Source organism: Rosa chinensis, chromosome 7 (assembly GCF_002994745.2).
Source record: "Rosa chinensis cultivar Old Blush chromosome 7, RchiOBHm-V2, whole genome shotgun sequence".
NCBI lineage: Eukaryota > Viridiplantae > Streptophyta > Magnoliopsida > Rosales > Rosaceae > Rosa > Rosa chinensis.
Genome location: NC_037094.1, coordinates 2,975,018 through 2,986,836, shown reverse-complemented (window position 1 = coordinate 2,986,836; position 11,819 = coordinate 2,975,018). Strand labels below are relative to the sequence as shown.

The 11,819-nt window shown below is 36.1% G+C and overlaps 1 protein-coding gene across 1 annotated transcript; it reads right to left on the bottom strand.

The window, feature by feature from the left end:
- Window positions 1-5,127: 5,127 nt before the first annotated feature.
- Window positions 5,128-7,502, bottom strand: LOC112175856 (myb-related protein 306). Its single transcript, XM_024313605.2, has 3 exons — window positions 7,051-7,502; window positions 6,498-6,627; window positions 5,128-6,154 (listed from the first exon to the last, which is right to left on the bottom strand). The coding sequence occupies exons 1-3, from the start codon at window positions 7,181-7,183 to the stop codon at window positions 5,353-5,355; spliced, it is 1,065 nt and encodes a 354-aa protein (XP_024169373.1). The 5' UTR covers window positions 7,184-7,502; the 3' UTR covers window positions 5,128-5,352.
- Window positions 7,503-11,819: the final 4,317 nt, after the last annotated feature.

The window sequence follows — 11,819 nt, the reverse complement described above, 5'->3', positions numbered from 1 at the left end:
CCATAGCTCTCTTGCATCCTTGATCGACATATACTCCAATCTGAGTGCCTTGTCCATATGGCATCGTATCAAGATAACTGCTTGAGCATGTTTTGTAGATGTTCAGACGAACACAAGATCTGGGTTAGGTGCCTGGATTATGGGTAATATTTCCTTTGAAGTGAGATGGTTCTCAACATCGATTACCCAACTGTGGTGATCCGAGCCTGCTGAGTCAAGCATGGGAAAGTCGAGCCTAGGTTCATTCGACATCCTGAAAATAAGAAGAGAAAATATATTAGTTTTGGAGTTAAACTTCCACAAAAACTAAAATAATGAGATTTCCGAGCTATGCTACCAAGAAATCAATTTCTAAGAATCTCTTTTGGATTAGACCAAACAATAATGTTTTAATATGGTCACAATTTGATGCTTACGGACGCTCTTAGTCCAAGCATTGTGAACGCTCTTAGTTCACACGAACACTCTTAGTTCGTTTAATTACGAACACTCTTAGTTCGTTAAGCGTGAATCCTCACAATTCTGCTTTGTTAAATATCAAAATCATTTGGCAACATATATTCCAATATTTGCAGAAAATAAAATGAATTTAAATACAAGAAAGCAGCAACCTTAATTATAAAAATTTACGTGATTGTTCTTGGCTTGAGGACACGCGCGTGTTGGAGCAGGTGTTTTTTTTTTTATTGGGTTGTCTGTTCTTTGGGCTTTCCTCTTTGTTTTTTTTTTCTTCTGGCCGGGTCCCTTCCTTTTTTTTTCTTCGGGCCGGGTCCCTTCTTTTTTCTTTTTCTTTCTTTTCCTTCGCGTCTTCTTCTTCTTTCTTTCCTCTGTTCTTCCTCCTCCCACCTGCAGAAATCGGAGGCGATGGGTTGCTGGGCGCGCGGGCTGCAGGTGCGTGGGCTGCTGATGTTGATGCGTTGGCTGCTGGGCGGGCTGCTGGGATCTGCAAGGCGCGGGGCTGCTGGGCGGGGCAGATGTGCTACATGGGTTGGAGGCTGGTATGATCGCAGGTGTGCTGCACGGGGTGGAGTCCGGTGGAGTTGACGGCAGAGAGATAAGTTTTTTTTTTCAAAGCTAGGGTTTTTGGTTTTTCTTTTCTTTTAGGCTCGGGTTAGGACTCGTGCTGATAACGTGTTGTGGGAGAATAGAATTGTGTATATTATTGATAATAGGATCCCTTTAAATAGGGAGTTACAAAGTACCAAAAAGGTAATAGAATCCGATTACAATTGAATACCTAGAACACATTCCTATTACAACTCTAAACCCTAGTTTGTAGAGGCACACATTATGTCGACATCCTTCAACAGCTTAAAGTCAAAACATTCACATGTCATGTAATTTGCATATTCCCAAGGCAACTCCTGATGGCTTTGGATTTTCTTTTGTCGTCTCATAGTCTTTCTAAAACAAAATTAATTATCAGAATGAGATATTGAAAATGAAAGATGAAACTGATTAATGTAATCTTGAATCTTCCACTAGTACTGAAGTCAACCTAGCTAGTACTCGACGTTGAGAAGAAATTAATGCAAATTAGTACACGCACTACTATCAAACGAGTATTGTCATTAATTAAGAGAAAATTACACTAAGGCTTTGTTTGGTTGAGAAAAATAAGTATCAAAAAAAAAAAGTTGTTCATTTCTTGCGTTTGAGATGCAAAAGAAAATGAAATACTTTACTGAAGTAAAGGAAAATGGGGGGAAAATGGTTCATACCGTACTCCAAATGAATCACTTTCCCCCATTTTTTTCCTTGTATTTATTACTCACTGTTGCATTAATAACAAAAAAAAAACATTTCTAGATAACTTTCCTTATGTTACTAAACATCGAAATGGAAAGTCTCCGGAAATTTCATTTCCCTTTCCATGAAAAAGAAAAAAGAATTATTTTTCTTTCCGCGAACCAAACGAGGCCTAAATTAAGAATCACATGACTATTCTATCCCATTTGTCTGGGTCCTTTGATTGCTAGCTTGCTTTTTACAGTTGTCCAATTTGAGGTGAAAATATCTCAAGTACGACATATATGATTGGTTTTGATCTCTATCTATAAATAAATTAGGAAAACAACAATACATTTGTCTCTTTAAATTAAGATTCAAATATTGATGAATTATTTATCAACTTGTGAAAGAGATATATTGAGTTTCGATCACTTGAAGCTACATATAATTAAAGAAATTTAAAAACATATCTCGCCAAATATATCAAATTCATATTCCACTCTTTTTTCAAGGAAAAAAGAAAAAGCCTAACCACCATCACAATGAGGATTTCTCTCCTCTTCTCCTATTTTCTTTTTGTTTTGTTAAAGTTTCTTCTTGTTTTAGTTCCTTGTGGTGAATAATAAGCCTCTAAGGGTGATGTGATTTTTTTTTTTTAATAAGCCCACGGGGCGAGATAATATATTCTTCATAAGCCAGAATTGACCGTTACATATCCTTCCGCTGTCATTTAAGGGCATAGACAGACAAGAAGATAGTGTTAGTACCCACAGTGGTACATACAAATAGACCTATTCATTACACAGTAAATACGTAGATAGCGGCAATCCTTCTTCGGTACTACTCCAGAGGCGCTAGAGGTATATAGGTACACACAATTGCTTAGCTTCCTAATACAAGAAATTATTGTAATTTAGACAAACTAAAAAACATAGGATGGGCCTAGGGAAAAACACCCCAGCCCCAATTAGTAGGCCCAAGAGCATCCAAAAAGGTAATCCAACTCCAGAGCCCATTCAGCAGCCTTAGTCCCAACCCATCATCCCGAACGATATGTCGTACGTCACCAGCCCGACGCCTCAGCCCAACCTACACTGCCACGATCCTTGCCGCCTCGATCTACTCCACCACGACCATCCGCCGCTGTGACCTAAACCGCTGCGCATCACGTCATCCCAGCCCACGCAGTCATGAAGGCCTAACTTCGAATCGCGCCGGTCTAGCATCCCATCGTCTACACCACCACTGATTCAGAACCATACACCGGTCTTGATTAGCACAGTCACGCCGCCGGTCATAGAGCACAAGCCACAAAACCGCCTCGAGCTTAACCACCTATGGAGCACTCTTGAAACAAATCGGGTCAAATACCCGTCTGGCAGCAGATCCCAACGCCGGCGAGGCAGGAGGCCCACACTGGTTAGGCCGCCGCCGAACGAGCTCGAGTTATCAATTGGAAAGGAACCGGTCTTGGGTGTTAGGGTTTCTCGAGGGATCTAAGGGTGATGTGATTTAAGTAATGCTCATATCGAAATATGCCATCACCTATTTTTAACCTTTTCTTCAATTAAATTTCTCCCATACAACTCATTTTCTAAGATTTATCCCTCCTAGATTTAGTTCTCTGCTCAAGTTGAAAACTAGCTTTATTATTTGTCCAAATATTTTTGCCCATCTTCATCATATCCATATTCTAATAGGTTTAGAAGGATATTAAACAAATCGCTATTGTGCTCAATTGGATCATTAAAGACGGAACAGGCCCGGCCTTGCCCAAGGGCAGCCTTGGCAACAGCCCAGGCCCAAGGGAAGGTAGGGCACAATTTTGAATATAAGGTTATATATATATATATATATATATATATATATTGATGTACTTATATATAAACAGCAATATACGCTATGGAACGTGTAAAAAAAGAATCCTTTATTTCATAATTCTAGGGACACTAATTGGGTGTTTTCTTCTTCTTCTTTTTTAACATTTTGAGTTATCGAGAACTATAAAAAGTCAAGCATCATTATAGTAGTCTTTCACTCCCTCCAAAACCTAGAAATCAAACAAATTTCTCTTTAAATTTGGGGTTTCAATTAATGGTTATTGAATCCCTCAATTCTTCACTTGCATCATCTATCATTTTCAATTTTTCTCCTATCTGCTTTTCATCTCCCAATAATCTTTCTCCTCTCTATTATTCTATTATTCTAAGTGAGCAGACATATTTTTTGACATTTCATGATGTAGGTTGAGGGATAGATCAAAATAGATATTTAGTGTTTTTTAATTTTAAAATTTTGGTTATTAGAAGTTCTATTGCTTGTTTTTTGTGATTTTGTTGATTATTCTAAAAACTTGTTATTAATTCGTAATTTTTTGAAGTCGAATTAATCTCATAATCGTTAAAAAAAATCTCAAGACCGATTTTGAGCACCAAAAAAAATTTCGCCCTAAGCATAAAGAACCTCGAGACCCTGAGACAGAGTCACACTCTCTCGCCAATCTTATGCTGTCGCTTTGTTAGAAGTAGTAGTCCCTACTAGGACTAGTGATGGTCATCACACACAGGGTGCTAAGACTCTAAGAGACGCGAGAAAACAAAAAAAACAAAGGTAGAGGTGTTACAAAAATCAACGCAGGATCTAGTAATTACTACTGTGTATAAAGTCAATAAAGCAGTAAGCTATAGTGCTCTAGTCTCTATAGTTATACTTCGATATGTAGTATGTGGAAGACTATATTTAAGCCAAATCAATGCGATTATTAATACTGAACCTACCAATCAAGAAGCCAACTTCAACTTCTCCTACCGACAGTACTTCGTAGTAACAGAAGATTCTTATGTAAAGCAAACGTATTATGTGGCAGGCTGGTAGGGCTGCTAAATCAGTGAACATGAAATGAGGTGTTTTTGGTATTTTATTTTATTAAATAACAATAGTTTTGAAACATATTTAAAATTTTCTAGATTTTAATTGGGCTGCCCACCACCACATAGTACGTTTGCTCTACATAAGAATTTTTCCGTAGCAACTCATAATATATTTAAAAGTGCAACCCTACTAATTAATCCCTACCATAAATTCCTTATCCACTGTCACCGTCTTCGAGGGATGAAATCACATGTCTCCATTATTCTATCTCTATTATGTCCTCTTAAAATAATTTGTCCACAGAGATGAAAAAAATATTTTCTTAATCTTTTATTTCATTGTTTAATCTCTGTGGACCAATCATATTGAGGGACAGAATTAAAACACAGGAATCTAGGACATGTGATTTCATCCCCGTCTTCGAAAGCTTATTTAACTTTTGTCTTGTATAATTATAATTACGCTATTAATTATTTCCAATTCGATCAGGGGGCGAACATAAAAAGGGAAAAAAAAAACATATAGATAGATAGATATACTTTTAATTTACATTTTTTGTTCCTTCACTCCGGAGCTGTTATCTTTCTGCATCTCACGCAAGAGGAAAAAAGAGAGGGGGGGGGAAAAAAAAGAACAAAAACATTGTTACAAGTTTACAAAAGCCTAACTTCATAAAATTAAAACAAAGCAAAGAAACCATAATTAATCGAGATGGGGATCGATGAGCGGCTTTAATCTGATTGATTAATTTTAAAACAGCATGTCTTGATCATGAGCTTGATGTGCAGTAGCGTCATCAAAGAGCCACTTCTCCAGCAATGTGAGAGGCACTTGATCTACTGCTGCTGCTGCTCCCGCGGCCGCCTCTAAATCAGGCTTGCTTTCGTCTTGGAACATCATGAGACCAGTATTATTATTATTAGTAGTAGTACTAGTTTGACGATGATTATTTTCTGCTGATAAATGAGTCGACGCATTATCGGATAATGTGGATGAGTTGAAGCTACTAAACAAGGAATCAAAACCATGGTGTTCATGATGGTCCGGTGTAGTTGTTGTCCCACTGTGTGCCCCGTCGGTAGTACTAGAACTGGAACCATTGTTGAGCATGTTCTGATGATGAATCTGGGTTTGATGATCATCCGAGGAGTTTGTTCGAACTTTTGGTGAACTTTTCATCCAGTTTTCGAGCAATCGAGCAATGTTTTCGGTGTTGGACGCGTATGTGGATGCTTGGTGAGGTCTAGTAGTAGTACTAGTAGTGCCATTAATATTGGAGAGTGAGGGCTTTAAGTCTGGCACATGGTGATGATCATGACTTGGTTTGTCAAGGGAGAGAGCCTCACAAAGGGCTTGTTTGGCCATGTGAATGTCTGTTTGGAGCCTTCTCTCCCACTGACCCTTTGAAATTGGCTGCTGTGAATTACCTGAAATACCGTCTTCAGCAGTACCTGTCTGGAGCTTTCTGAGTTTCTTCTTCAGGTGGGTGTTCCAGTAATTCTTTATATCATTGTCTGTTCTCTGAGGAAGGTAGGAAGCTATGGCAGCCCATCTGCATCCATATTCAATTTATTTTTTCATCAATATCAAATTAAGTTTCAATTAACCAGAAGATTAATTTACTTCCATTTTTTGTTTCAAAAATCCCATCACTGTGGAATATAATAATCAAAAGAACAATATAGAGAATCTGACTACTGGGATTTGGGAGTATCTAACTCCCATATCCAAAAACATAGGTTAGTTAATACTAATAATCTAATCAAGTCAAAACACATGAAATTCACAGCTAAAAAATATATGGAAATTAAGGCACATCCAAGTTTTGAAAAGACACGGTGTTTGAGTTTTAAGTTATAGAGGATTTGAACTTTTCAAAGAAATGAAAATATTACCTATTGCCTAGAAGAGCTTGGAGGTGGATGATCATCTTCTCCTCATGGTCGGTGAAGTTACCGCGTTTGATGCCCGGCCGGAGATAATTAGTCCATCTAAGCCGGCAGCTCTTACTGCATCTCATCAAACCTGATCATCAAAACCGTCTCTATTAATTACTAGAAATATTTAATTAGTTAACAATACTGCTGTTAATATACTTGCTCAAGATATAAGACCAAAAAGGAAAAAAACTAGCTCAAGAAAAATTAGCCACAGGCATGATCTGGAACAAAGTTCAAGATAGAGTAAAGGATGAGCTAGAAAGGAAATAATAATTAATTTAACAAGACTGTCCATGGCCAGAAGGTATAGATGACTTTAATGTTTAAACCAACTCTCATTAAAACCTTACCAAAACCAAGACAAAGTGAAAAAAGTACCCCCCAACCCCAGAAGAAGAGGATGATATAAACTAACACACTTGTCCAAATAAATAAAAAGTAATTGACATAACGAACTGACTTGAAATGAAAGTAGGCAGCCAGGTAGATCAAAAATCAAGTACAGCACCTGTGTTGGTAGGAACTGATCTCCAATTCCCAGGGCCGTGTTCTTGAATGTACGACACCAAGATGATGTCTTCCTCCGGCGTCCATGGCCCTTTTTTCACTCCAACTTTGTCACAGCAAGGTGGTCTTCCCATTTAACCTAATCTTTCTGATCTAGCTCAAGGCTAAGTGTGTGTGTGTGTGTATATATATATAAGTTCGAAACTCAAATCAAACTCGAGCTGAGCTATGTAGCTATGAGGATGAGGATGAGGATGAAGAGGTGTGATCTCTCTCTCTCTCTCTCTCTCTCTCTCTCTCTCTCTATAACGATCTCCAGAATCTATCTGGTGAAGGATGATCTTATGTATTGGAAGGAAGAAGCAAACGTCCAAGGCAGTGGTTTGGCCTTGTCTTATGGGTATTTATAGAGAAGAGAGGACTGCCCTGACAATGAACTATGAAGGAGGTAAAAGGGTTTTGTGCAGAAGTGTACTAAATAGCTTCAAAAAGAGCAAAACTGCATTTACTCGCTAACTTCATCTCTCTCTCCCTCTCTCTCTCTCTGCCTCTTGAAAAACGTGGCATTCATTGGGGCTATTGTGGTGGCAGCAGCAACAAATACAAACCCTAAATTACTCTCTCTCTCTCTCTATTTTTTTTTATTGAGAATCTAATTTACTGTCTCTCTTAAATGGGGATGTATAAATGTACGTATAATTGTGAATCCCTTTCTTCCCAAACAACGGTGTATTTATTAATTACTACTCTGTATTACACTTTGGGTAGTTGTTTTCAAATTTAAACCCTAATCCTCATGATGCGTGCATAATTTTGACATTCGGTTCTTTTTTATTTTATTTTATTTATTATTATTATTATTTTTTATGACAGTTTGACATTCGGTTGTTTTCATGCTCTTTGGCCACGTTTGTTTCGTAGAAAGGAAGCATAAGAAAGTAAACTTGTTTTTTTCTTGCGTTTGGAATACAAAAGAAAATGAAATACTTTTCTGAATGAGAAAAATAAGGGGAAAAGTGATTCATTCCAAACACCAAAAACGGATTCCATGCACTAGTGGTGCAACAACACTAACATATAATAATATTATTTTAATATTAAAGTCAATCTCAGCCATTCATACCAACTAGCCATTTATTCATGCTAACTTTTTTATTGACAGTCAACACATAAATGTTAAGTTGGACTAATCTAAAAAAAAGTTGTTGAGTGAGGTAAAAAAGAAAGCTATTAAAGTGGGGTAAATAATGTTTTTATAATTAATGTAATCAATGTTTATTAATTAATGTAATTAATATTTATGTATTTAATGTTTGTCGTTCAAAAAAAAAAAAACTGGATACTCCACTCAATTTAAGATGAACAATTCTTAAGTTCACCCTGGCGTGAACTAGCATATTCACCCATATTGTTGATTAACATACTTTACTTAATAAATTTATAATCAAACGGTCCATATCTTAAAGTAGCATTTAAAGATTATCTCTGTAAAAAATCAATCGAATCAGAAATCGTTTAATTATCTAATTGAACAAACAAATGGATGGTTCTAACAACACTTACTACTATTATGATAAACCGTCCATGTATTTCATAGAAATGAATTACTAAAAGGTCTTCAATTTGATTGATTTTTTACAGAAGTAATCTTTGTATTACGTTATACAACATGAATGGTTGGATTACAAATCTATTAAGTAAAAGTATGTTAATCAATAATGAGGGTGAATATGCTAGTTCACCCTAGGGGTGAACCTAAGAATTGTTCTAAGTCGGTGGAGAGATTTACGACCTAGATTACATTGCTTTAAAATTCTTTTACATTTTGTAATTTTTATACTTCTGAAACTTCCGAAAATCGTAATAAATAGCTTGCTTGAGAAAAAAATTTCATAAACTCGACGCGTCATGTGCTTAATTATCGAGTCCACAAATTAAAGATTCACTTCAAGAAAAATTTAGGAGATTATTTTCAAGCATACTACTAACTACCGAGACCAAAAAGCTAATCTTGAATCATTTTACTTTGCATATATAGATATTTTTGAGCTAAAAAATATCAAATTTATTGATTTTCAAATTTTTTTTTTTTTTAAATTCCGCAAAAACCTTATATGCCTACTTATGTAGTTTAACTTGTTTATTGGTTATATGAAACATTATACCCTCTAAAATCAACAACGTGGAGGAAATTTAATTTCACAAATTCAACCGTTGGATGTTCTCGCGACAAGAAGAAAAGATTATGGCAAAAAAAAAATTTACCTACTTTCGTCATCATTTAGGCCTTGATCAACGTGGTCAACCCTAAATACTAAATACCCATCAAACTAAAATTCTGTAACTACTCATTCATAACTTCTTTTCTCCATCCATCAACCATTCACATGTATGCATGACATAATTATTTACGTCTTGTGAAAATATTGGCACGATTTGTAGTCGTTATGTCATTGGTCAACTAAGAGGTTAATATAGATTATTTTGGTTGACTATGTGGATTAAAATCGAAACTGCGACGAAATTGGCTGAATTTTTTACAACACGAGTAAAATATTCCAATCATTTCATCCAACGGTCATTTTCTCCAGGTTCTCATGACTTGATGGAGTTTCTTTTTGAATAATTTAATTAATAAATATATGGTTATAATGGTAAACTCGGTTGACCAAATGGATTGATCGAAGTAGAAACGGGAAAGAAATTGGCTGAATTTTTTACAATATGCATAAAATATTTCAATCCTCTCATCGAACGCTCGAATTTCCCAATTTTGTATGTATCAATGGGGTTTCCCTTTGAGAAATTTGATATATACATATGGGGTTATAAAGGTAAATATAATTGACCTAGTGGATCGAAGGAAACGAATACAAAATTGGTTTAGTTTTTTACAACAACCATGAAACATTTCAATCTTCCCAATCAAAGGTCGGCTTTCTCCAAATTCATTTTCTACATTGTTATCTCTTTTGAAAGGTACACATAGGTTCGTATGCAATGTATAAGTTATACAACATTAGTAGGCATATTGGTATTACTTTTGGTCTGCGAAATCGAATTTGAAATTTTTTATTTTCGACCATTCACACGTATCCAAGACATAGTTATATATGTTGTGTGAAAAAATTGGCACGATTCATGGCCATTATGTCATCGGTCAACCAAGAAGTTATATATGTTACTTCGGTTGACTGAGTGGATCAAAGTCGAAACTACGACAAAAAAATCATTTTTTAAAAACATATATATAATATTCCAATCATCTCATCCAACAGTCGGTTTCCCTAGTTTCTCATATCTTGATGGGGTTGCTCTTTGAAAAATATAATTGATAAATATATGGTTTTAAAGGTAACTTTAGTTGACCAAATAGATCGAAGTCTAAACGAGAACAAAATTGATTGAATTTTTTAGTAATGTCAAGTTTTTTCGATTTTCACTTTCATTTTTTTTAGAATGAAATTGAAACTCGATAAATTAAATGAAAATTTAATTATTACTCCAAATTTTTTAGAAATTAAAGTGGAATACATGGAGTAAGGTAATGTCAAATACTACTACTAAGATAATGTCAAATACATGAGTAAATATTACTAGTTGGAAAATTTTATTAAATGAAAGTAATAATTATTAGAAATTGAGTTTATAGTCTCAGTGATTATATATATATATATATATATATATTTTTTTTTTTTTGAAATAAGGGCTGATGCGGCTGTCCTCAGACCTTTATTGATGAAGCTGATGAATACAAATGGGGGGACATAATGCCCAAACCCCATATTACAATACACCTCAAGAAGACTTCCCGAATAATAACAGGAGGCTCCACAACTACAATGTATTCGAACACGCACCTAATAGTCTCGGTGATTATTTTGGGACCTTGGGAATATTTCCTGAATTTTTGTTGATGCCAAATCTCAAATTTATAGGCTCCATAATAAAATACACAATGAGACTAGTCTATGAGAATTTTTTAGAAATTTTTCGAACACCCGAGTTATTAATTACTATTTTCTGAAGTTTCAAAATTATGAAATTTTTTTTAAAGATAAAGAAATTAACATGGTACAATCTGAGCCGTCCATATACCCACCACTTGATCTGAGGCGTTGACTAAAATTTAATTATGGGATATGAATACTCGATTCAGACCTAAGATCTCAGAAGCATTAGGCCACTCGACCTGTTTTTTGGACCCGCAAAGCACAGATGGTGACCCTACCGTATCTCTTCCATCAAGAGGTGTTGCGGCGGCGCACAAGTCCAATCTGACTCGCATCTACATCCCTGACGTCCTTGTGGTCTTGGTGTGTCCATTGGTCGAGTGTAGGGGGAGAATCGAAGGCAGAAAGTTCGGCAGCTCCGACGATTCTTCGACCCAATTGGCGGTGCTTTCGTACTCCGGTGACCATGTTTCTTGTGGCAGCACCACCTTCCCTCTTTGGATATCATCAATTGCTTCCATACTCTATCTTTGAATTCAAATTCAGAGTTGGTTTCTTTTTCAAAGGTAAGGGACTTTTCTAGTGAGATAAAGTCTACCTTCTCTCTAAACAAACCAAACCCGCTTCCCCAGTTTTCCTCCCCCTTGTCTCTTGCCTAATCTAGATCTATATTGATCTTGATCATCAGCTTGAGAGTCGGGGGTGGCACCGATCTACAATTTTCTTAGGGATCTTCCCTCTTCTGAGGCTTTATGCCTCTTCTCTCGGCTTTCCCTTTCAAGTCTGCTCCATCTAGCCTCCCATCTCTACTCCCACC